This window comes from Camellia sinensis, chromosome 6 (assembly GCF_055761805.1).
Source record: "Camellia sinensis isolate YWXY chromosome 6, ASM5576180v1, whole genome shotgun sequence".
Lineage (NCBI taxonomy): Eukaryota > Viridiplantae > Streptophyta > Magnoliopsida > Ericales > Theaceae > Camellia > Camellia sinensis.
This window is the reverse complement of record NC_138966.1, coordinates 203,145,001-203,169,814: the sequence shown is the minus strand read 5'-3', so window position 1 is coordinate 203,169,814 and position 24,814 is coordinate 203,145,001. Positions and strand designations below refer to the sequence as shown.

At 35.2% G+C, this 24,814-nt stretch overlaps 4 protein-coding genes across 6 annotated transcripts in view; 2 read left to right on the top strand and 2 right to left on the bottom strand.

The window, feature by feature from the left end:
- Positions 1 to 4,709: 4,709 nt before the first annotated feature.
- Positions 4,710 to 7,112, top strand: LOC114291751 (uncharacterized). The gene is made up of 4 exons (XM_082876931.1): positions 4,710 to 5,068; positions 5,549 to 5,890; positions 5,958 to 6,027; positions 6,345 to 7,112. The coding sequence occupies exons 1-4, from the start codon at positions 4,710 to 4,712 to the stop codon at positions 7,110 to 7,112; spliced, it is 1,539 nt and encodes a 512-aa protein (XP_082733057.1).
- Positions 7,113 to 9,192: 2,080 nt separating this feature from the next.
- LOC114291749 (uncharacterized) lies at positions 9,193 to 11,808 on the bottom strand. Its single transcript, XM_082876930.1, has 4 exons — positions 11,237 to 11,808; positions 10,642 to 10,756; positions 10,492 to 10,554; positions 9,193 to 9,960 (listed from the first exon to the last, which is right to left on the bottom strand). Exons 1-4 carry the CDS (start codon positions 11,806 to 11,808, stop codon positions 9,193 to 9,195), a joined length of 1,518 nt encoding a protein of 505 aa, XP_082733056.1.
- A 561-nt stretch (positions 11,809 to 12,369) lies between these two features.
- On the bottom strand, positions 12,370 to 13,058 carry LOC145794008 (uncharacterized). The gene is made up of 3 exons (XM_082876929.1): positions 13,040 to 13,058; positions 12,766 to 12,884; positions 12,370 to 12,645 (listed from the first exon to the last, which is right to left on the bottom strand). Exons 1-3 carry the CDS (start codon positions 13,056 to 13,058, stop codon positions 12,370 to 12,372), a joined length of 414 nt encoding a protein of 137 aa, XP_082733055.1.
- A 9,800-nt stretch (positions 13,059 to 22,858) lies between these two features.
- Positions 22,859 to 24,814, top strand: part of LOC114291764 (Galactosyltransferase family protein) — a 5,135-nt gene continuing 3,179 nt past the window's right edge. The window contains exons 1-2 of one of the 3 annotated variants that reach the window (XM_082875883.1): positions 22,859 to 23,181; positions 23,803 to 24,719. In XM_082875883.1, coding sequence (XP_082732009.1) covers positions 23,939 to 24,719 — 781 coding nt within the window. In that variant the 5' untranslated portion in view covers positions 22,859 to 23,181; positions 23,803 to 23,938. Of the gene's footprint in view, positions 23,182 to 23,775; positions 24,720 to 24,814 lie in introns of all 3 variants that reach the window. The other 2 variants (XM_082875885.1, XM_082875884.1) reach the window with 2 other exon arrangements.

Below are 24,814 nucleotides of genomic sequence, written 5' to 3'. Positions count from 1 at the left end.
TATGGCAACCCCATAGGTTGAGGTAGCGTGTATGCGCCTTAATTCTGGATACTGAACCAACCTAGTCTATCACCCCGTTGGAGAATAGGGAAAGTTGTGAATATAATAAAAAAGAAAAGCGGCATCGGTGGCTTCTACATATAGAGGTTACCCCTAATCATTCTACTATACCTTCTTCCGTTCGCGCGAAACGCGTTTGGATTTTGACTTTACCTTCCCTCTTTTCATGTGAAACGTGTTAAGATTTGATGTTTATCATTTCAAGTTCACATATTCCTCTCGAGTAAGACGCATTTGGATCTCAAGTTCACCTACTCCTCTCGCGTAAGACGCGTTTGGATCTCAATTTCGCATACTCCTCTTGTGTAAGACGCGTTTGGATCTCAATTTCACATACTTCTCTCGCGTAAGACGTGTTTGGATCTCAAGTTGACATACTCCTCTCGCATAAGATGCGTTTGGATCTCAAGATCACACACTCCTCTCGCGTAAGACGCGTTTTCATATTAAGTTCACATACCCCTCTTGCGTAAGATGCATTTGGATCTCAAGTTCACATGCTCCTCTCGCGTAAGATGCGTTTGGATCTCAAGTTCACTTTCCTCCTCTCACGGACGAAGCGTTTGGATCTCACATTCACTACATCCAACATTTATGCTGTCGTTCAGTGTCACATCATTGTCTTGATTGCATTTCATTGCACGATCATAAGTTATGTTTTGCATTTCATTGCATGATCATAAGTTATGTTTTACATATCATTCGGCATCTTACCTCTGAACTACGCAGGTTTGATTCCTTGCAAACGGGATACGTAGGCAACCTTCTGGTTCAACCACTTGCATTTGCATCTTGTTTGTTTGCCCAAGTCTTACGGCCTTGTCAAAAGAGTCGTCTTCGGGCTTTGACATTCACTCACGTTAGGAAATGACTTCGAGCTCTGTCAAAGAGAGGCAACTGTAGACACCCCATTTTGACCGGCCTTAAGACTCGGGCGCTTTCTTTTGATTACCCGATGATGACAATTAGAATCTGTTTCTCACAGAATCCTCAGTAAGAGAGATGGAATTTGAACTTTAATCCCAATCTTCACCATTATATCCAACTTGTTTTAAAATACTAAATATTTCATTAGTTTAGTATTTTTGTAATTTTTCATAATTTTATGTGTTGGTTCATATTTTTGGTGTATTGTATTTTATATAAAATAAAATAATAAAAAGTTATATTATTATATTATATGTTTAATATTATTATATTATATGTTTAGTATTTTATATATAATTATATTAATATATTATATGTTTAGTATTTTGGTATAAATTATATATTATATGTATTTTATATATTATATTATATATATTATAAAATAATAAAAACAACTCGTTTGATGTCGGTCTACCGACATCAAACATCAGACAATATGTATATATATTTATATTATTATTATTATGTTTATTATATTATTATTATTATATTATATTTTGCCTATATAAGGACGAAGGGGGGGGGCTAATCTAAAGGGCGAGTCTGAAGGAAAAAAGAAAGGGAAGGCCCAATAGGAAAAAGAAAAAGAGGGAAAGGCTAATCAGAATCAGGGAGAGGAAAAGGAAATGGGGCGAGAGAGTTTGAGAAGAGAGAGGGAAAATAAAATATTTTCTTTGATATTTTTATTTCCATTTCATCAATACACCATTCAAAAACCAACCACTAAAGTTGTAATTCCAAATTTTGGACTGAGAATTGAGAACACATTCCACAGGCTTGAGAGTAATCAAAAGAAAGTTTGTGACTCAGAAAATTCATCATTTTTCCAAAAGGTGAGTTTTCGCAAATTTTCATTTAATTTAAAAATGTGATATAATTTCTTTAAATACTTCATTTACTTCTTTTCATAATTGCTTTTTTTTTTTATCGCTTTAATAGGAAGGCTGCACCACCTACATATCTGCTGTAATTTAAACATTGTATATAAACTGTTGTAATTTATTACTTTAAATAATTTATCCCACCGGATGAATAGTAACCTCCGGCGGTGAATAGTACCTCCGGTAGCGAATAGTAACCCCGACGATAAATAGTATCTCCGGCGGTGAATAGTAGAAGTGGTAGGTTTCTAATTTCAGAACTATTGTATGCTATTTAGGGAGCTATTTAATTTATTTCAATGATTTATGTTTTAAATATCAAGTTTGTTTGTACTAACCAATTAATCAATTTCGCATAATCATCTCTGCAACCTCCCTCCATTCTTTGCTTATTTCGATTAAAAAGTTGTGAAAAATTAAAATTGTGATTCAAGTATAAGAAAGGAACTCTTTCATGCTTAATGGTTTAATCTCTTCGGAGGTTCATTACCAAAGGTATAAAATGCTCTATGCTTAATGGTTTAATCTCTTTGGAGATTCACTACCAAAGGCACAAAACGTTTTATGCTTAGGAGGTTCATTACCAAAGGTATAAAATGCTCTATGCTTAATGGTTTAATCTCTTTGGAGATTCACTACCAAAGGCATAAAACATTTTATGCTTAGGAGGTTCATTACCAAAGGTATAAAACGTTCTATGCTTAATGGTTTAATCTCTTTGAAGATTCACTACCAAAGGCATAAAACGTTTTATGCTTAAGAGGTTCATTACCAAAAATATACAACGTTCTATGCTTACTGATTTAATCTCTTAGGAGATTTACTACCAAAAGCATAAAACGTTCTACACTTAACGGTTTAAATTCTTTGGAGGTTCACTACCCCAAATGTATACATGTTCTTATACTAAAGCACAATCTTTTATTTTTCATTTCTCTTTATTCATCAGTGTGTTTACTTTTAAGGGACTAATTGACCCTTGGAAATCACCAAGGAAAGTGTCATTATCACTTATTATCAAGTTTGGATTTCAAGTCATTATCACTCAAGTTTGGATTTTTCTAAGTCATTATCACTCTTTTGAGTTTGACTAGTCCTTGTTGCTCATCTTGAGTTTGACTTGGAATCCCTTATCGTTTGTAAATAAGTTTGACTCTTCCTTTGTAATTTCCCCCGAAGAAAATTTTCTCGGGTTAAGTTGATGCTTGTTTCTCTTTATTGCATTTTGGACTTAGTGGACGTAAATATCACTTTTGCACAAATAGGAGAAAAGATAAATAAATGGACAGGTAATAAAAAAGGCTAATAACATTGGTTAAAATTGGATTACAACCGACATAAAGAACCAATATGATTAATCGAATTCGGTTGGACGTTATACCGAATTTATTATGTCAAGGCTTACCTTACATCAATTATTGTAATAAATGAGACAGCCCCTTTCATTTATTGTTCATTCGGCTTTGTAATAATTATTTGTTTGGACACTTAGACATTCGGACCCTCCTGCGCGAGGGCAAACAAACTTGTAATAATGTGTATGTCTTCAACCCCACATCTTTCTCCCTTTCATTTACCAGCTTATGATGGTTAGATTAGGGACATCATGTTTAATTTAGCATACTCATGTTTGCATCCACTTGTATTGCATGCACCAAGGCCCGGCGCATCATTCTAATTCGCATTGTTGTTTAAATACTTCTTTGAATACATGCTTAGACCGCATGCGATCAAATCATTTCATATGCCGCATTAGTAGCCGAGCCTAGTAATTGCATATCACATGTGTTGCGTTTGTCATATTGTACAGTTAGGAATCATGCATATTTTCTAACTTTGTTTTGTAACTTGTTCGCAGGACGTCAGTAAATATGTGAGTTGTTATGCTTTAATGTGTTGCATTTGTCATATTGTACAGTTAGGAATCATGCATATTTTCTAACTTTGTTTTGTAACTTGTTCGCGGGACATTGGTAAATATGTGAGTTGTTATGCTTTAGCATCCCGTTTGTACATAATTTTCTATTATGTTTAGCATCCTACCATGAGGCTAACTGCTTAAATAATAAACTATTTGAATGTCTGTGGATGAAGGCTTGTTGCTTGAATTGGAATGATTCGACGAATGTGTGTTATACGCCCACTTTATTAAGTGGCAAATTAAGCCCACCTGAGGTGGCAAATTTAAACCCTTTTCAAGAAACAAACATGAAATTGAATTGTTCCAATTTGAGCAAACTAGTCTATACCTTGTATGCTTCACATAATAAATTTTAGGATTTATTAAATAATCAGAACAAGAACATATACTGTACATAAAAACCACATCATAATTAGTAGAGGCCGATCTTTGATCGGGTGAGTGGGGTGTTCAATTATTGACCTTCCCCTCTCATACCTAAGTTCCTGAACCAAGACATTTTGGTAACGACGGACTAATGGCCTTTGACACGAGTCATAAGTTTCCTAAATTTCTCAAAAATAAATATTTAGGTGGTGACTCTAAAATCTGGAAAAACAGTCTAATTTTAGCATTTGATTCAAACATCGATTTTCCAAAAGAAATTGTCGGATTTGGACTTTTTTGTGTTTCCATTGTTTCACATTGCACTTGTGAAATCAGAATTAGAACCAACACAAGTGGAGTCCGAACTGTAAGGGCTATTTCATTCTTCCGAAAAGGAGTGCGAAAAGTCGAGCTACAATAACAGAGACATCGTACCATACAATGCATATATTTCTAAATGTTTCAACTGTCACATAAATGTGGAAGTTTGTGCCGGAATGAGATGTATCAAGTATATACACAAGTACATTTACAAGGGTTATGATCGTACAACGATGGTGTTGGGATTGATAAATAAGATCCAACAATATCTCAATGCTCGGTATATTGGACCTCCAGAAGCTGCTTGGCGAATATTTGGTTATCCATTGCATACAGAGATACCAACAGTTGTACGCTTAGCACTTCATTTACCTGGAATGCACTGCGTTCTTTTTAATCCTGATGAATCATTAGAAGCAATTGTTTCTAGAGCTGGCCAACAAATGTCAACTCTTACTGGTTTTTTTGCATGTTGCGCTTCTATGGAAGATGAATGTCCATTCACTTACCAAGAATTTTCACAACATTTTGTTTGGCTTAATTCAGAAAAGAGATGGAAACCAAGGCAGCAAGGCTATGCAAACGGTAGAATGTACTTTGCTAGCCCTAATTGTGATGAGAGATTTTATTTGCATTTGCTATTAACTGTTGTCAAATGACCAAAATCGTTTCAATGTTTACGTAGGGTCAACAATGTTTTGCATGATACGTTTAAATCAACATGTGTTGCAAGAGGACTTTTAGAAGATGATGAAGAATGGATACAATACCTTAAAGAGGTTGCAGTTATGAAAACTGGTTATCAATTAAGGAGATTGTTTACTATTATTCTTACTCAATGCTCTCCACAGCAACCATATGCGTTATGGAATCAATTTTCAATGCGTATATGTGATGATCTTGCACATAAGATTCGAACATTGTTTGTCATTTCTGAACCAACTGAGGCTCAAATTGAAGACTATGGTCTATATCTTTTGAATCAAATGCTCCAAGAATCAGGAAAAAGTTTAATTGACTTCCCGCCAATTCCACAACCTTCTACAAATTAGAGTGCAGTAGTTGGTAACAGGTTGATATTCGAACGTCAACAACTGCAGAATGAGGCACAACAGGCAGATGCAGAAATTATTATTGATCGCCTCAACAATGATCAACGAACGGCTTATGATGCAATCACTTCCTCAGTCTTTGAAAATAAAGGAACTATTTTCTTTTTGAATGGAGGTGTCGGAATAAGGAAAACATTTTTGTACAATGCGATTGCATTGAAGTGTCGCAACCTTGGCCATATTGTTATTATTGTGGCTTCATCTGGAATTGCATCATTTTTATTGATAGGAGGTCGTACTGCTCATTCAACATTTTCCATTCCGTTGGATGAATTGGAAAATTCAATTTGTGGATTTAGCAAGTAATCATTACAAGCAGAATTGTTTAGAGAAACAAAACTTATAATTTGGGATGAAGTTCCTATGCAGCATAGACATTGTGTTGCGGCAGTTGATCGCACATTTCGGGACACTTATGATAGTGAAAAGCCATTTGGGGGTATCACTGTTGTTCTTGGTGGAGATTTTTGACAAATCTTACCAGTTATAACCAAAGGAGTCCGTGAGCAAATTGTGAATGCATCATTAAGACACTCTTTTCTATGGAAGGATATACATGTTCTGTCTTTAAATTTGAACATGCGCTTGAATCATGCAAATCTTGAAAATGCTAATTTTGTAAAATTCTTGATGGAGATAATATTTCTTCAAACTTTTTCTCTATTATATGGTTATTTTAAATTGACGAAATACATTTATGTTTATGTACTTTAATTGATTTTACTTACTATTTTATTTATTTATTTTTATAAATAGATTGGGACCAATCCTCAGAAAATTGTTAAACTTCCATCAACAATATACAAATGCCAAGATCTAAAAGACATAATCTCAGTAATTTATCCGCAACTAGATGTGGCAATGACATTGACTGCAACATTTTTAACTGAACGTACAATTCTTTCCTCACAGAATGATGATGTCAGTGCTATCAATACTGCAGCATTGAATATTTTTCCGGGTAACACACATACTTATTTGGCAGCAGACAAGATGTTTGAAGAAGATGAAATTGATCGTACTATAATAAATAGATATCCTAATGAATATTTAAATTCATTAGATCCTCCAAGGCTACCGGCTTTTAAGGTAGAGTTGAAAGTAGGTTGTCCTATAATGTTGTTAAGAAATATTGCATCAAAAGATGGACTGTGCAATGGCACAAAATTGATGGTTTCTAGATGCAATACTTGCATAATTGAAGCTCAAATTTTAACTAGAGAAAAATGTGGCAATTTGGTATTCATACCAAGGATATCCTTGACATCGTCTTCTTCAGAAATGCCTTTCCGAATGACAAGACGTCAATTTCCAATTCGATTGGCATATGCCCTGACCATTAATAAATCTCAAGGGCAATCTGTGAAATTTGTTGGAGTTGATTTGCGCACACCAGTGTTTAGTCATGGGCAAGTGTATGTGGCCCTATCTAGATGCACATCTTTTGATCATATAAGTGTCCTCCTTCCCAATGATAAGCCAGATTCTACTACAAACATTGTTTATGCTGGAATTTTGTTATAGTGTTACTTATGGATCAAGCCACTTTTGTCAAAAGGTACAATTTATTTATTGATAAATTTGTTTCTATTGATTGCAAATTGTTGTTTTTAAAATATTTTACTATATGTGTCGACTTTTGTAGGATTGGGTTAAAAAATATATGGAGCTCAAAAAGATAAATACAACTAGATTGCTTTGATGGGAATGTAACAAGGTAATTTCAATTTGAAAGTGTTTTGATATATATATAAATTTTCTTTTACTAATATACTAACTTTTTTTGTTTTCATAAATTAGTAGATTGTCGTGCATGCTCCTCACTGGGGATACGTACAAGTTGATACAAAGACTTTTTGGAAAGTGATGAGGTGCTCCTAGGATTTCTAAGAAAGAACAAGTTTGAATCTCATATTTATTTTTGTGAAAAACGTACATATGCTAGCTACGATCCATATTTTGTAAAGTTTCCGATCGATGTAAAATTTATTACTTACAATAGTTTTGTAAAGCCCTTTATCTATGTGAAATTTATAACTAAGTTTAGATGTATGTTAAATAATATTCATTTGAATTATTGACTTATGCCATGAGTTTGTTTTTATAAATGTAACGCACTAGGTGATATATTTTTTTTTTGTTTTTTTGTTTTTTCTTCCTAATATACTCTTGAATTAGGTTAAAGAAAACTAATCATATTTTTATTTAGTTGAATTTGAATTTTTGCCTCCATATATCTTTTTATCAGAAAGGGTGTTGCATTTTCTTTGTATTACAGAACATTAGCTGGTGTGCTTAATTTGTTATTTGGCATTTTTTTTGTATTGCAGAGCATTGTCTGGTGTGCTTAATTTGTTGTTTATTTTTTTCTATTGCAGAGCATTGGCTAACGTGTTTCGTCTGATTTTTATATAGATGTTTCTGTGTTGTGGGACTTACATTTTGTTGTTTGTTTAAAATCTTATACTTTTGTTGTGCTTGAATTTTACGTAGCATTTATGTGTATACTTTTCACTATTTCGTTTACCTATAAATTTGGAAAATTTATGTTTAAATTGATTTATTCACCAAGTAGCATACAATTTATTTATTTTTTATTTATTTAATTTTCTGCACAATAAACTGACCACCAAACCATAAAAATTGGTAGATTTTAACCATTATATTAAAATTGATGAAAAACTATAGCTATGAGATCTCTCTTCTTTACTTCAACCAAAACTCACTATCTAAACAAATGTGGATATAGAAATTTATTTGGGTACTGTTATTGTCCAGGATAATAAAATGTTTGTTTTCTATTACAAATTGCAAGTGGGTTACATAAACAAAAATACTACAATAGTAAATATTTGGTGATATGATCTTTGTTTGCATTTGTGTCATCATTATTTTCACGTTTTCTTGGCCAAGGTAATAATTGTGTCATCACTATTTTTAATTTCTCCATCTCTCTAAATTTTATAATGCAAAATATTTAAATTGAGTTGATCTGAAAAGTAAAAAATATTGATTAAAATATTAAAAATTTCACTAAAAATAATAAAATTAAAATTAAAATTTCAAAAACTATTTTTGGAAACTCTAAAACCAAGTAAGTTTTGAATTTTAAATTTGTAAAAATTATTTTTAATTTTTAGTATATGCAACCAAACAAAATTTTGAGTTTGACAAACTCTTTTAAAAAATCTAATTATAAAATTCATTTGAAAATCCAAAACCATACGGATCATCTATTTATATTTTCACCTCAAATTTTTTTTCCCAGCAAATTAAATAAATTACATTTTAACCCAATAATTTTATATTCACTTACATTTTCATTCCAATAATATTTTCACCGTGCCTTCAAGCACGGGCATATCCTAGTATATATATATATATATCAAAACACTTTCAAATTGAAATTACCTTGTTACATCCCCATCGAAGCAATCTAGTTGTATTTATCTTTTTGAGCTCCATATATTTTTTAACCCAATCCTACAAAAGTCGACACATATAGTAAAATATTTTAAAAATAACAATTTGCAATCAATAGAAACAAATTTATCAATAAATAAATTGTACCTTTTGACAAAAGTGGCTGGATCCATAAGTAACACTATAACAAAATTTTAGGATAAACAATGTTTGTATTAGAATCTGGCTCATCATTGGGAATGAGGACACTTATACGATCAAAATATGTGCATCTAGATAGGGCCAAATACAATTGTCCATGACTAAACACTAGTGTGCGCAAATCAACTCCAACAAATTTCACAGATTGCCCTTGAGATTTATTAATGGTCAAGGCATATGCCAATCGAACTGGAAATTGACGTCTTGTCATTCGGAAAGGCATTTCTGAAGAAGACGGTGTCAAGGATATCCTTGGTATGAATACCAAATTGCCACATTTTTCTCCAATTAAAATTTGAACTTCAATTATGCGAGTATTGCATTTAGAAACCATCAATCTTGTGCCATTGCATAGTCCATCTTTTGGTGTAATATTTCTTAACAACATTATAGGACAACCCACTTTCAACTCTACGTTAAAAGCTGGTAGCCTAGGAGGATCTAATGAATTTAAATATTCATTAGGATATCTATTTATTATAGTACGATCAATTTCATCTTCTTCAGACATCTTGTCTGCTACCAAATAAGTATATGTGTTACCCGGAAAAATATTCAATGCTGCAGTATTGATAGCACTGACATCATCATTCCGTGCAGAAAGAATTGTACATTCAGTTAAAAATGTTGCAGTCGATGTCATTGCCACATCCAGTTGCGGATAAATTACTGAGATTATGTCTTTTAGATCTTGGCATTTGTATATTGTTGATGGAAGTTTAACAATTTCCTGAGGATTGGTTCCAATCTATTTATAAAAATAAATAAATAAAATAGTAAGTAAAATCAATTAAAGTACATAAACGTAAATGTATTTCGTCAATTTAAAATAACCATATAATAGAGAAAAAGTTTGAAGAAATATTATCTCCATCAAGAATTTTACAAAATTAGCATATTCAAGATTTGCATGATTCAAGCGCATGTTTAAATTTAAAGACAGAACATGTATATCCTTCCATAGAAAAGAGTGTCTTAATGATGCATTCACAATTTGCTCACGGACTCTTTTGGTTATAACTGGTAAGATTTGTCAAAAATCTCCACCAAGAATAATAGTGATACCCCCAAATGGCTTTTCACTATCACAAGTGTCCCGAAGTGTGCGATCAACTGCCTCAACACAATGTCTATGCTGCATAGGAACTTCATCCCAGATTATAAGTTTTGTTTCTCTAAACAATTTTGCTTGTAATGATTACTTGCTAAATCCACAAATTGAATTTTCCAATTCATCCAACGGAATGGAAAATGTTGAATGAGCAGTACGACCTCCTACCAATAACAATGATGCAATTCCAGATGAAGCCACAGTAATAACAATATGGCCAAGGCTGCGACACTTCAATGCAATCGCATTGTACAAAAACGTTTAACTTGTTCCGGCACCTCAATTCAAAAAGAAAATAGTTCCTTTATTTTCAAAGACTGAAGAAGTGATTGCATCATAAGCTGTTCGTTGATCATTGTTGAGGCGATCAATAATAATTTCTGCATCTACCTGTTGTGCCTCATTTTGCAGTTGTTGATGTTCGAATATCAACCTGTTACCAACTACTGCACTCTAATTTGTAAAAGGTTGTGGAATTGGTGGAAAGTCAATTAAACTTTTTCCTGATTCTTGGAGCATTTGATTCAAAAGATATAGACCATAGTCTTCAATTTGAGCCTCAGTTGGTTCAGAAATGGCAAACAATGTTCGAATCTTATGTGCAAGATTATCACATATATGCATTGAAAATTGATTCCATAACGCATATGGTTGCAGTGGAGAGCACTAAGTAAGAATAATAGTAAACAATCTCCTTAATTGATAACCAGTTTTCATAACTACAACCTCTTTAAGACATTGTATCCATTCTTCATCATCTTCTAAAAGTCCTCTTGCAACACATGCTGATTTAAATGTATCATGCAAAACATTGTTGACCCTGCGTAAGCATTGAAACGATTTTGGTCCTTTGACAACAATTAATAGCAAACGCAAATAAAATCTCTCACCACATTTAGGGCTGGCAAAGTACATTCTACCGATTGCATAGCCTTGTTGCCTTGGCTTCCATCTCTTTTCTGAATTAAGCCAAACAAAATGTTGTGAAAATTCTTGGTAAGTGAATGGACATTCATCTTCCATAGAAGCGCAACATGCAAAAAAACTAGTAAGAGTTGACATTTGTTGGCCAGCTCTAGAAACAATTGCTTCAAATGATTCATCAGGATTAAAAGGAACGCGGTGCATTCCAGGTAAATGAAGTGCTAAGTGTACAACTGTTGGTATCTCTACATGCAATGGATAACCAAATATTCGCCAAGCTGCTTCTGGAGGTCCAATATACCTCGCGTCGAGATATTGTTGGATCTCATTTATCAATCCCAACACCATCGTTGTATGATCATAACCCTTGTAAATGTACTTGTGTATATACTTGACACATCTCATTCCGGCACAAACTTCCACATTTATGTGACAGTTGAAACATTTAGAAAGATATGCATTGTATGGTACGATGTCTCTGTTATCAACTTCTTTCACTCTCACAATATGAGCTTGACCATTATTGCGACGACGATAGATAGGATATCCATCTTGATCCATAGTAGTTGTTTCTGCGAACGCTCGAGGGTATCTCTTAGTGCATTTACCATTTTCCATACATGGTGCTTATGGATTTCGAGCACCACATGGTCCATGTACCATATAACACTTGATAGTTTCAAAAAGCATAGGTTCATCTTTTGGATCTGGAAATTCTACACAAACCAATTTGTCTACTTGAGCGCATGTCCGAATTTTGTCTGGACCCTTAAGAAATAGAAGTGCGTGCATATGAGGAAGGCCTCGCTTTTGGAATTCAATTGTAAAAATATGCGCAACTTTATTACCAAACACTCGGTTTGTTTCTATCTCCTTCATCAAGCACTTTCTCTTTAACTTAAAAACACGGGCAATTAAATCAGGACGATCAATAGGCTTTTGGTGCGGTAATAATGCCGAAATAATTTCTGGCCAATTAGGATTTGTAGTCATGGTAAGAAAAATGTCTAGATGTTGGTTGTATCGTGTGATAGCCATTGAGTCTTGAAAGATTTCAAACATATGTCTAGGACCTCCAGGAAATGAAGATGGCAAAACAAACCTTTGACCAATTTGATTTGGTTAAAGGTCATTTGGATCAATATTTGTTAGATCTTGGTAAAGTTCAGCACGGATTTTCCCTTGATTAAGCTTGTAGTAAGTCAACCTATTTTGTTCAGTTGGGGCCCAAGCATCAACCAAAAACTCTTGGAACAATTTTTCAGCTCTCAAAATTGTTGAATACTCTGTAGGTCGTTCGAACAAACAATAACTATAAAAATCCATTTGAGTAAGCCGATCAGTTGAAGGCCGATCACGTTGAACATCCCACAGTTTCAGCTCAGGTTCCCATCCAAGCTCACCATGTGGAAATAATAAAACATAATATAATGGCAAATATTATGGGTGACATTCATTGATTTGCATTAGCTCATCACTTCCATGTAGATGTAAGATAACATCTCTCATTCCACTAACCTTGGTTCCATCACCTGGTATTACAACTGCAATCTCATCTATAGTTGGTACGTTATACCGTCGTCGATCTGTCGATGAACTATAGTGGAGATGAGCAAGCAAATTTCGTCCTGTCAAGGCTAATTGATTCAAAATTGCTTAAGCCTGGAAAAATTTAGCAATGAATGCATTAACCTGTAATAAACAATCTTGAATAGTTTTTAGAACATTTCTTCTTAATTGAGGATTTCTACGATTGCGAACTTCTAAAGCTGAATCAGGGTCATAAATATACAATTGCGCATAAGCTGCATCTTGTCCTGATTATGGTAGTAGTGATCCTATTCGATGTCGCAATTCCCCATGGATAGTGAATGATGTAGGGCCTCTTCTAGTAAGTACTCTTGGATCTAATGTAGCACCAAGACTTATAAAAGCATTGGTTGCATTGTACACTCGAGTACAACATCGAAACGATTTTGATTTATCATCATTCCCATCATATAATGCTTGAAGAAGTGAAGGGGGTGCAATAAGCAGATGAAGCTTAACCTTCCCTTTTGAACAACATGTAACGCCCTCAAAATAAAACCATAAATCATACAATCTTGACATGCTTAAACAAAAGAGAGTAAAGCATAATTTCATTCATCAGAGTATTCATCACAAAAGTATTACATGTTGACATCAAAAGTAAATGCCCCACGGGCTTGCAACTTTCCAAGTCAACACTTGGTTACAAGAAGGAGAGCACTAACTCTACACAAAATAAGCCCTTGGCTTGATATACATGTAATACAACAAAAACAACAAAAGAGTCTAACAGCCTCAAGTCTCCCAAGCTACGTCCTTGGAGGTGGCATAACACATGTACCTGAAAATGATGTCCCATATAGGGTGAGCCAACGCCCAGTAGAGATATGCTAAACATAATATGAGCAAAAACTAAAACATTAGCATTTGATAAATGTTTAACTCACATAAATCAATTCATAATTCGTTTCAATTACATGACAAATATATCCATGTTTTATTTCTCTTTCCTTTACTTAACTGATTCTCAATTCATAACCGTGGCTCAGAACCTGGCCCAAACTATTTAAGTGAGATTATATCTCATATCAACAATACTTCCGTACATCACAATAGATACACATATTCGCTGTATCAATATTATACAAAACACTTCCATACTTCACAATAGATACACATATCGCTGTATCAATACTTCAATAGATACACATATTTGCTGTATCAATGGAGTACATCCCCTATCTCCTCCCAAACAATATTCGGTTTAGGAGTCCATCCCCTATCTTTTCTTAAATAGTGGAGTACATCCCCTATCTTCTCCCACACAACACAATGTATATAAGCATCTATCACATACATGTTTAATCAATACACAAATTTGATGTATTATTCCATTCATCATAATCAATGACATACAACCGATTAGTTTTAATTCGCCTAATCATCATGCAATGTGTACAACAATCAAGACTATCCTCCACCGATAGTCTAAAGCAATTATTTCTAAACAAACAATAATTATATCAACAGATAATTTATCAACAATTTCAAAGGTGAGTGATTAATGAATCCAACTCTACCATTCTACCTCATAATGAGTCAATTTCATTATTTTCACTCAATTTCCTATTTCCATAATAAATGTCATTTATTACACTGATGACCGAAATATACCCAAACATGGCATTTTCCCCCTTTCCTCAAGATTGACCCAAAGACCCAAATATTATCAACAACATCAATAACATCTTTTTTAAACCCAAAACACATATGTTTGAATCAAAAGAACAAAACCCCTCTTTCCAATATAACACATCTCAAACCCTAACTTCCCAAATCAAACCATTTATACAAAAAGCTCAACATTTAGGTTAAAGCTCATAAAAATGAGTAGTTATCCCTACCTCAAAGTTGGAGCTCAAAGGAGGAAGATGAAGAAATTCGAAATGCTCCAAACCCCAATATTTTTGGATCAATATGTAGCCCTCAACAAGCTCCACACTTTTTACAAAAGCCCAAGGATGGAAGATCACTCCTACTAGATCAAACCCTAGAGAGAAGTTGGAGTTTTAGAACGAGGTGCTCTCCAATGGAGGTTTTGAAAAGTAAAAGAGAGAAAGAAAGTGTGAAAAGTGATTTAAAATCACCCAGCTGCCCTCTGATATACGACTAGTCCGCTCTAGCAGAGAATAGGACGCTCGAGCATCAAGCACAAAAACTGGACCCACTCGAGCGCAAGAATACCCGCTCGAGCGTCAAGACACAACTGCAAAACGCACCCGCTTGAGCGTAAAGAGAAACCCGCTCGAGCGTAGATTACCGTCTCCCAATATTTTTTTACAAACATTGAACACTCGCTCGAGCGCAAAATGGTCCGCTTGAGCGCGACCCGCTCGAGCGTAAGGAAATACGCTCGAGCGTGAAAAACACATCTGCAATACTTTTGCAGACGAACAAACTACTGAAGGTGTGAAAACTCCGCTCGAGCACGAATGGATCCGCTCAAGCGGACCACTAAAAATCTGGGTAATAAGGAATGGGACTAAAACTCAACCAACCTGATCGAAACACGCCCAAAACATTTCTAAACTCCAATCCAAAGCATTAGAGGACGGAAATGAAATACAGACGACCACAACTATCAATGGAACCGAGTCCGGAATACAGTAAATAAGGAAGGGAAAATCGGGATCGTTATAACCTCCCCCCCTTAAGGAATTTCGTCCCCGAAATTAAGTACAAGTTTTCAAAAACATGTTTCTCTCAATTCTTTACAATATTACAACTCAATATTTAACAACCTGACCCACTACTGGTCATCTCATCTCTTTTCAAGAGGCAAATCACAATATATAACTCAATATGCATTTTTAACATGCTTTCCTTGAAATTTAACAAATTTCAGTACATAATCCACAATTCAATTTCACATTCAATGCCAATAATATATTTGCATTTCTAAAACAAAATTAACATACACAATGTTAAAATAAACTTCCATTTCAAGGCAAGTTCCAAAATACTTTCATAAATCAAAACATATACAATGTTTTACAACTTAAGACATATTCCATACTCTTAAAGTTCATCAATATTACAAAACTCCCAATACATGATTACGCATTAACAAATAAGTCCGGATATTTCTCACGGACCTCCAACTCACGTTTCCAAGTGGCTTCTTCCACTCCGTGATGTTTCCACAAAACCTTTACCAAGGGAATAGTCTTGCCTTGCAAGACTTGATCCCGCCTATCCAAGACCCGCACCGGTCTCTCTTCATACAAGGCATCCTCGTCAACCTCTAAGTTGGAGCAATCTAATACATGCGATGGATCCGGCTCGTACTTTCGAAGCATACTAACATAAAACATGTCATGCACCCCAGACAATTGTGGCGGTAAAGCTAAACGGTACGCAACCTCCCCAATCCTCTCAAGGATCTCAAAGGGACCAATAAACCGAGGGGACAACTTCCCACTCTTCCCAAACCTCATCAAACCCCACCTAGGTGATATTTTCAGAAAAACATGATCACCCGCCTCAAATGCCAAAGGCCTCCTCCTACGGTCGGCATGACTCTTTTAGCGACTCTGGGCTGTAACAAGCCTCATACGGATAAGCTTAACTTTCTCCGTTGTTTCCCTCACCAACTCCGGGCCCAACAAAGGTGCATCACTCACCTCGGCCCAACAAACTGGAGACCTGCACGGTCGGCCATACAAGGCCTCAAACGGTGTCATACTAATGCTCGATTGAAAACTGTTATTGTAGGCAAACTCTACCAAGGGCAAGTGCCTCTCCCACGACCCACTAAAGTCAAGGACACAACCTCGAAGCATATCCTCAAGGATCTGAATAGTACGCTCGGACTGCCCGTCAGTCTGAGGATGATAAGCCGTGTTAAAGGTCAATCTAGTGCCCAAGGTACTCTGTAAACTCTGTCACAACCTAGTAGTAAAACGTGGATCTCTATCTGAGACGATCGACACTGGGACCCCGTGCAACCTCACTATGTCCCGAATATACAATTCGATAAGATAATCTACCGAATCTCTCACGCGCATAGAAACAAAGTGCGCCGACTTAGTCAATCGGTCTATAACCACCCAAATAGCATCACTACCCCGCTGAGTTCTCGGAAGACCCACAACGAAGTCCATAGTGACATGCTCCCACTTCCACTCGGCAATAGGCAAGGGCGGTAACAAACCCGCTGGTCTCTGATGCTCGGCCTTCACTTGCTGACAAGTAAGGCACTTCGATACGAAGACTACCACATCCTTCTTCATACCCCGCCACCAAAACTGGCGACCCAAATCACGATACATCTTTGTGCCTCCCGGATGAACCGCAAGGCGTGAATGGTGAAACTCTCGAAATACCTCCTCTCGGCAAGACTCTGGCACAAACAAATGGTCTCGGTACCTCACACTCAGGTCAGGATACACCGTCAAACCCTTCTCAACCTTCCCATTGGAGATCTTCTCTTGGAGGGATTCTACCTCAAGGTCACCCCCCTATGCCTCTAATACTCGAGTCACAAGTGTAGGCTGCGCAACAACGAAAAACAAGGCCGCAACCTCAATGGATTTGCCTAGAAGCAAATCAAACTCGCCAAGTGCACCCAACATCTCCCACTCCCGGATGGCTATACAAGCTATATCACTAATGGATTTCCTACTAAGGACATCTGCCACAACATTGGCCTTTCCCGGGTGATAGTGCAACTCGAAGTCGTAGTCTTCAATGAACTCCATCCACCTCCTCTGCCTCAAATTCAAGTCTCTCTGTGTAAACAGGTACTTCAAACTCTTATGATCCGAGAACACCTCGAATCTCTCACCATAAAGGTAGTGCCTCCAAATCTTCAAGGCAAAAATTACTGCTGCTAGTTCTAGGTCGTGAGTAGGGTAATTCCTCTCGTGAATCTTTAACTGAGGTGAGCCATAGGCTACCACTTTTCCCTCTTGCATCAACACACAACCCAAACCCTCTTGTGAGGCATCACAATAAACCGCATAACCCAACCCTCTCTCCGGAATAATCAAAACCGGAGCGGTGGTCAATCTAATTTTCAACTCTTGGAACGTCTTTTCACAAGTCTTCACTCCATACAAATTTGACTCATTTTCGCATCAATCTAGTCAACGGTGAAGCTAGCTTGGAGAAATCTTTCACAAATCGACGGTAATACCCAGCTAATCCCAGAAATTTACGGATCTCAAAAACACTCTTAGGCTGTGCCCAATCTTGCACTGCCTACCTTGGATGTATCAACAGACACCCCTTTCCCGGAAACCACATAGCCTAAGAACTTGACATCTCTTAGCCAGAACCCACACTTCCCAAACTTGGCATACAGCCTATGGGCTCTAAGCAACTCAAGCACCACTCTCAAGTGTTCCTCGTGTTCCTCCTCCGAAGGTGAATAAATCAGAATGTCATCTACGAAAATGACCACAAAACGATCTAGGAATTCCTAGAATATCTGGTTCATCAAATCCATAAACACTACCGGTGCATTGGTGAGCCCAAAAGGCATTATCAGAAACTCATAGTGGCCATACCGCGTACAAAATGCCGTCTTTGGAATATCCTCCTGACCCTCAACTGGTGGTAACCCAATCTCAAATCTATCTTAGAGAAACAACGGGACCCCTTCAACTGGTCAAACAGATCATCTATACGGGGCATAGGGTACTTGTTCTTAACTGTAGCCCGATTCAATTTCCGGTAATCGATACAAAGTCTCACGGCACCATCTTTCTTTTTAGCAAAGAGGGCCGATGCTCCCCACGGCGAAACACTAGGGCGAATGAAGCCCTTATCCAGTAACTCCTGGAGTTGAATTTTCAACTCACTCAACTCGGCTGGGGCAAAACGATAAGGTGCCATAGAAATCGGCGCCGTGTCGAGCACTAAGTCAATAGAGAACTCGATCTCTCGATGTGGTGGCAAACTCACAAGATCCTCGAGAAAAACGTCCGAGTACTCACAAACCACTCTCGGCAATACAGTCTGGGTCTCATCACACTCACTACTTATAAAGCTAGCGAGAAGACTACTAAGCTCACTCCGCCCTCGCGGATCATACATCGGTGGCAACACACTACCAACCCGATCCCCCAAGAAATGGATACAATCCCCGCTCAAGGTACATACTATTTCATGTCAACATACTATTTCGTGTCAACAATCATTTTTATATCATCTTAATCAAATGGGTGAGAAGTAATTTTTATCAGAAGGAACTTTTGGTTTTGAATTACAAAGTAATTAAGCTTTCTAAAGCTGTTCATGAGGAGGAAAGATGATTTTTGATTTTTGATTTTACAAACTCATCATTTTGTTACTCATAAAGAAAAGTGATTGATCAGCACTTCAAAATTTGGAGATAGATTTCAATCTGGCTCACAAATAATCATTCTATCAGAGAAAGTTCTTTGGACAATTGGTATTGAATCTAAACTCAAAAAAGATGGTTAATGTCATTTAAAATCCTGGTATGAACAACGTCAAAAGAATTAAATGAGCAAACTGGATTGTATGTAAATTATAGTATAAAAGGAGAAAACTACTCCTATGAAGCTCCTCAAAATTGGATAGCATTATCAAAAATAAAAAATTGATAAACTACACTGACCACCGGAAGTATAAAAAAAAATATACTAAATTCTCACAAGTTTAAGATAATTACACCAAAAAAAAATGAGAAAGAAAATCCAAAAAAACAGAGATCAAGGTGCTAACCAAATCGAGAAACAGCAATCTAGAAGACAAAAAACAGAGATCAAAACATAATCAGAAATCAAACAAAAAATTGAAAAAGAACAAAATGTGACCATTGATAATTAAAGAGAGCCTCGACCATTTGACAATGATGAAATAAAAACGATTCTTAACATGAAATCCATTTTTCTTTATCCTCAATTTGATAGAGAGAGAGAGAGAGAGAAGTGGGTCAATCTAATTAATGTTAAAAAGGAACTAAGAAAAAAAACACAACACAATTTTTTTTTTTTTTTTTTTTGCTTCAGGAAAAAACAGTGGGTGAAGTCAGGAAGAGCAAAATAAATCTGAGATAGTAAACAACAATGCATATGATTCAAACTTCCTTTTCCTCTCTCTCTCTCTCAACAATCAACAACCAAACTAAAAAAACAAAAACAAAAAAAAAGAGAAAGAAAATCCAAAAAACAGAGATCAAAACACAATGTGACCAATTAAAGAGAGCCTGAACCCATTGTGTTGGGTCAATCCAATTAATGTTAAAAAAGAACTAAGAAAAAAACACGACACAGAATATTTTTTTTTTTTGGCTTCAGATTGTGTTTTGATCAAACAACAATGCATATGATTCAAACTTCCTTTTCTTCTCTCTCTCTTTCTCAACAATTAAAAAAGAACAAAATGTGACCTATTAAAGAGAGCCTCAACCCATTGTGTTGGGTCAATCCAATTAATGTTAAAAAAGAACAAAGAAAAAAACACAACATAGATTTATTTATTTTTATTTTTTTGCTTCAGATTTTTTTTGCTTGAGATTGTGTTTTGATCAAACAACAACACATATGATTCAAACAACAATGCATATGATTCAAACTTTCTTTTCCTCTCTCTCTTTCAACAATTAACAGCCAAACTAAAAAAACAAAAACAAAAAAAAGAGAAAGAAAATCCAAAAAACAGAGATCAAAACACAATGTGACTAATTAAAGAGAGCCTCAACCCATTGTGTTGGGTCAATCCAATTAATGTTAAAAATGAACTAAGAAAAAAACACAACAAAGATTCTTTTTTTTTTTTTTTTTTTTTGTGTGTTTTGATCAAACAACAATGCATATGATTCAAACTTCCTTTTCCCCTCTCTCTCTCTTAAAAATTGAAAAAGAACAAAATATGACCAATTAAAGAGAGCCACAACCCATTGTGTTAGGTCAATCCAATTAATGTTAAAAAAAGAACTAAGAAAAAAGCACAACACAGATTTATTTATTTATTTATTTTTGCTTCAGATTGTGTTTTGATCAAACAACAACACATATGATTCAAACGATAATGCATATGATTCAAACTTCCTTTTCCCCCCTCTCTCTCTCAACAATCAACAGGCAAACTAAAAACAAAAAAAAAACAAAAAAAACAAAAAAAGAGAAAGAAAATCCAAAAAACAGAGATCAAAACACAATGTGACCAATTAAAGAGAGCCTCAACCCATTGTGTTGAGTCAATCCAATTAATGTTAAAAAAGAACTAAGGAATGAAGCTTCTATTGGTGCAGTGCGAGGCAAAATGACTGCATTAATCTGTCAAACAAATTGGCATCAGTTCTAGGCCATAAAGATCACTTATCTAGTAAACATCTAAGGACATATCCAATGAAAATGGAATAATTCTAATGTGCTGTGTAATATATTATAAAGCAATTTCATCCTAAATAGTGAAGCTATTACAGGAATGGAGATTCCATTAATCTTTGGAATATGAGCAAAACATAGTTATCTTCTTTTTTTTTAGGTACATCGGAAAGAAAAAAACTAGTCATCTCAAAAGCATTTTTTTTTTTTTTTGTTGATAAATAGTCTTCCATTTTTTCCAATCAATGTTATGTTCAATCATCAATGTTACGTTCAACCATTTTTTCCAATCAATGTTATGTTCCATTTTTTCCATTAATCTTCTTCTTTTTTTTTTCTTTTTTTTTTTTTTTTTTGCTGTGCAATACATTAAGGTTGTGTTCAATCAATGTTTGGATCATTCAAAATTTTTCATATGAATTCAGGTAAGTTACTATAATTTACTTTCTGTTACTTAGGCTACTTTCTATTTTGGATCTTTCAAAACATCTTGTTGATTAAATAAGCTACTGTGTAGTATAACTCATTGGAGTAATTAATTTTTTTTTATTGTAGTTTTTCTATATTGAAGTTTTGCTATAATTTTATTCATAAGTAGTATAATTTATATTTTTTTATATATATATATATATATTTTTTTTTTTTGTGGTATAGATTAGTTATTAGTAAGAAAAGTGGGCAATACAATCCATAAGAATTTAATTGTTGTCAATGCAAAATTATTATATAGAATTAACCACAAAATCATGTATTACGATAGTTTTACATTTTGGCCAATAGAAAAAAATGATGAAGATTGCTATGACAGTATTTAATTTTTCTTTTATTCTTTTTAATGTATATTGAAGACATAAATAAAAAATATAATTTGTCTTCTATCCTGTAGTAGTTCAATTTTCCATCTGTGATATTCATTCACAGATGAACTTCTTAAAGTAGGTTGTTAACTGGACCACCAAAACTCTTTTTAATCTCAGCCATTGTTCTTAAAGTAAGTTGCCAACATATTTCAAGTGGGAATAAGTCCAAATCAAAATTAAGTGGACGGTAGTTCAAGAAAAACTTGGGTTTAGATTTTGACAATTTAATTTGTTTATTTTGCTGTTTATAAGGATGGAAAGACTAATTTTTATAAGTGTTAATCTAATAATTAATAACTGATTTTTAATCAATAAAATAAAAAATAAAAATTATATAAGAGATTCCTCAAGCGAGAATTTGAAAAAGTAACATAGGTGGTCAAAACTTTTTTTGCATGGCCTTTTTTAATTTTGAAGCATTTGAATGGACTGAAAAATGGTGTTAACTAACTCAAACTGCCTTTGATTTTGAAGCTTTAAATTAAGCTTTGAACCGATAAGCGTTAGTACCAGTTTGATTTGTCAGAATTCATGCACCTTACTTAAAAAAAAAAATTAATGGTTCAGGTCTTCTACCTATGTATATGTGCATGTTGTGGCCCAATTCATGCATCTTACTTAAAAAAAAAATTAATGGTTCAGATTTTCTACCTATGTATGTCTGCATATTGTGGGCCAATTGGGGTTTTGAGTTTGGGGCATTAGAAAGCCAAGCCAACTGATGGGATGGTCTAGAATTTGTATCATTTTGGGCCAGAAATGTAGACCTCAAAATTTTCAAAAAGGCCTTATGCACGAGCACATCAGTTGGAACGCGTGGGGACAAAAAGCAAAGGGTGCGTACTACACGGCACGTGTAGTAGCGAACGACGTCGTCGTCATGGTTTATCCATCTAGTCTAGTACTAGACCTTTGCGCTTACAGACGGAGCAGAGTAGTTGGAGAAGAAAAGGACAGTTAAACAGTAGTAGTAAGTAAGTTGTTCAAAAGATCGAGATCTTTACAAACAACCCATTTCGACAAAAGCTGACTTCGATTTCGATTTCGATTTCGATTTCACTTCAAATTTCGTTTTTCACTTCAAATTTCGCTCTGTAAACGTTCTTCAGAGTCTCTCTACTTATTTGCCCCCCAATCGTTTGCTCTTCAATGTGGCGAGTTCTGGAATTGTCCCAGCCCCAAAGGTATGGGTTTTCTTCATATATTTTGTTTTTGTTTTTGTTTTGAGTGTCAAAAATCATAGTGTTTTTTATGCTTTCGTTGTTGCTGAGGAATTACCTCTTTTTCTTTTTTTCTTTTTTTTTTGTTACCACTTTTGAAAAGCAAAACCCTTTTTCTTTTTGAAATTTTTTGCTCCATAAAGCTCAGAGAGAGAGAGAGAGAGAGAGAGAGAGGATTTTAAAATGCCACCCAAACTGTAAATAAGATCCAAGCCCCCAAAGAAGAAATTGATAATAATAACATTAACTGCAAATTGAAATCTCAAAGTTGTAGTCTTGGCGATTACTCTTTTGGAGTACCCTCAAATTCAGTAAAAAATAATGAATCTAGACCCTACATTATTTTTTCTGAGTATTTTTTTGTGCACGAATTCTGTCTCGGTAGCATTGCTCTATCAAATTCGTTACTTTTAGTCTAGTCCCGCCAATATTCTATGCATTTAGTTTCATTATTCTTTAAAAAGTACTTCTAATTGTGGTAATACTTTCTTTTCTTTTTTGTGTATATATATAATGTTTATAATCATAAGCATATTCATAGCTTATATACAATGCTAGCAATCTCCGTTTCAAACATTCTCGCAGTTCACTTTCAATTCTGATTAGAGAAAGAAGATGATCACGGAACATGAAAAGTACCCGGTTCGGCTATGTGCATGCCGGTGTGAGTTTGCTAAAACTCAAGAAAGTTATTGAGTTTTGAGGAAGAAAGTCATTGGGAATGAAGAAGTGGTCCGGTGGCTTGTTGATTTTAGCACTTGCTAGCATTTTGTTTCTGCGTTACTGCTTTATGGGTAAAAAACAGCCACAGAAGCAGTCATCATACGATTTCTTCAATAACCATCCGCCTGGTGATTATGATATTATTCAGGACAATGATGAAGTTGATTCATCTCAAACGACAACGAAAATTTTACAAATTAATGTGAAGAAAAAGCCCCACCTTATTGATATTAAAGGGCTTCGTGACCTTTACAGTCCGAAAAATATTTCTAGCGAAGAGTCTAAGGCATTTCTTGTATGGGCTCAAATGCGTTCATTACTCTCTAGGTCAGATGCTCTGCCTGAAACGGCTCAAGGGATCAAAGAGGCTTCCATTGCATGGAAAGAATTACTGTCTGTGATTGAGAAGGAAAAAGCCTCCAAGTTTTATGAGACTAACAATAATGAACATAAAGATTGTCCTTACTCTATTACTGCATTCAATTCAACAATATCGAGCAGTGGAAGTGTTCTTCAGATTCCTTGTGGTCTAGTTGAGGATTCGTCAATTACGGTGATCGGCATACCTGATGGGCACCGTGGTACATTCCAAATCAAACTTGTAGGCTCACAGTTTACAGAGGAAGCAACGCCCCCAGTAATTTTGCATTACAATGTCAGCCTGCCGGGGGATAACCTAACGGAAGAGCCAGTCATAGTTCAAAATACATGGACTAGTGAACTAGGTTGGGGCAAAGAAGAACGATGTCCTGATCATGGGTCCTTTAATGCCCTGAAAGGTATATTATTATACATTATTTTCTAAATTGCAATTTTTTTTTATTATTTGGGATTCTATCCATGCTGTGTGTTTCCCCCCCTCAAATGCTAGCAT

Coding starts and splice junctions, on each gene's coding strand:
- LOC114291751 (XM_082876931.1), top strand. CDS start 4,710: ATGGTGTTGGGATTGATAAATAAGATCCAACAATATCTCAATGCTCGG. Junction 5,891..5,957: donor TCAATTTGTGGATTTAGCAA/GTAATCATTACA, acceptor GTTCCTATGCAG/CATAGACATTGTGTTGCGGC. Junction 6,028..6,344: donor TAGTGAAAAGCCATTTGGGG/GTATCACTGTTG, acceptor TTTTATAAATAG/ATTGGGACCAATCCTCAGAA.
- LOC114291749 (XM_082876930.1), bottom strand. CDS start 11,808: ATGGATCAAGATGGATATCCTATCTATCGTCGTCGCAATAATGGTCAA. Junction 10,757..11,236: donor GGCTATGCAATCGGTAGAAT/GTACTTTGCCAG, acceptor AGTTGGTAACAG/GTTGATATTCGAACATCAAC. Junction 9,961..10,491: donor GAATTGCATCATTGTTATTG/GTAGGAGGTCGT, acceptor TTTTATAAATAG/ATTGGAACCAATCCTCAGGA.
- LOC145794008 (XM_082876929.1), bottom strand. Junction 12,646..12,765: donor TACCAGGTGATGGAACCAAG/GTTAGTGGAATG, acceptor CCACATGGTGAG/CTTGGATGGGAACCTGAGCT.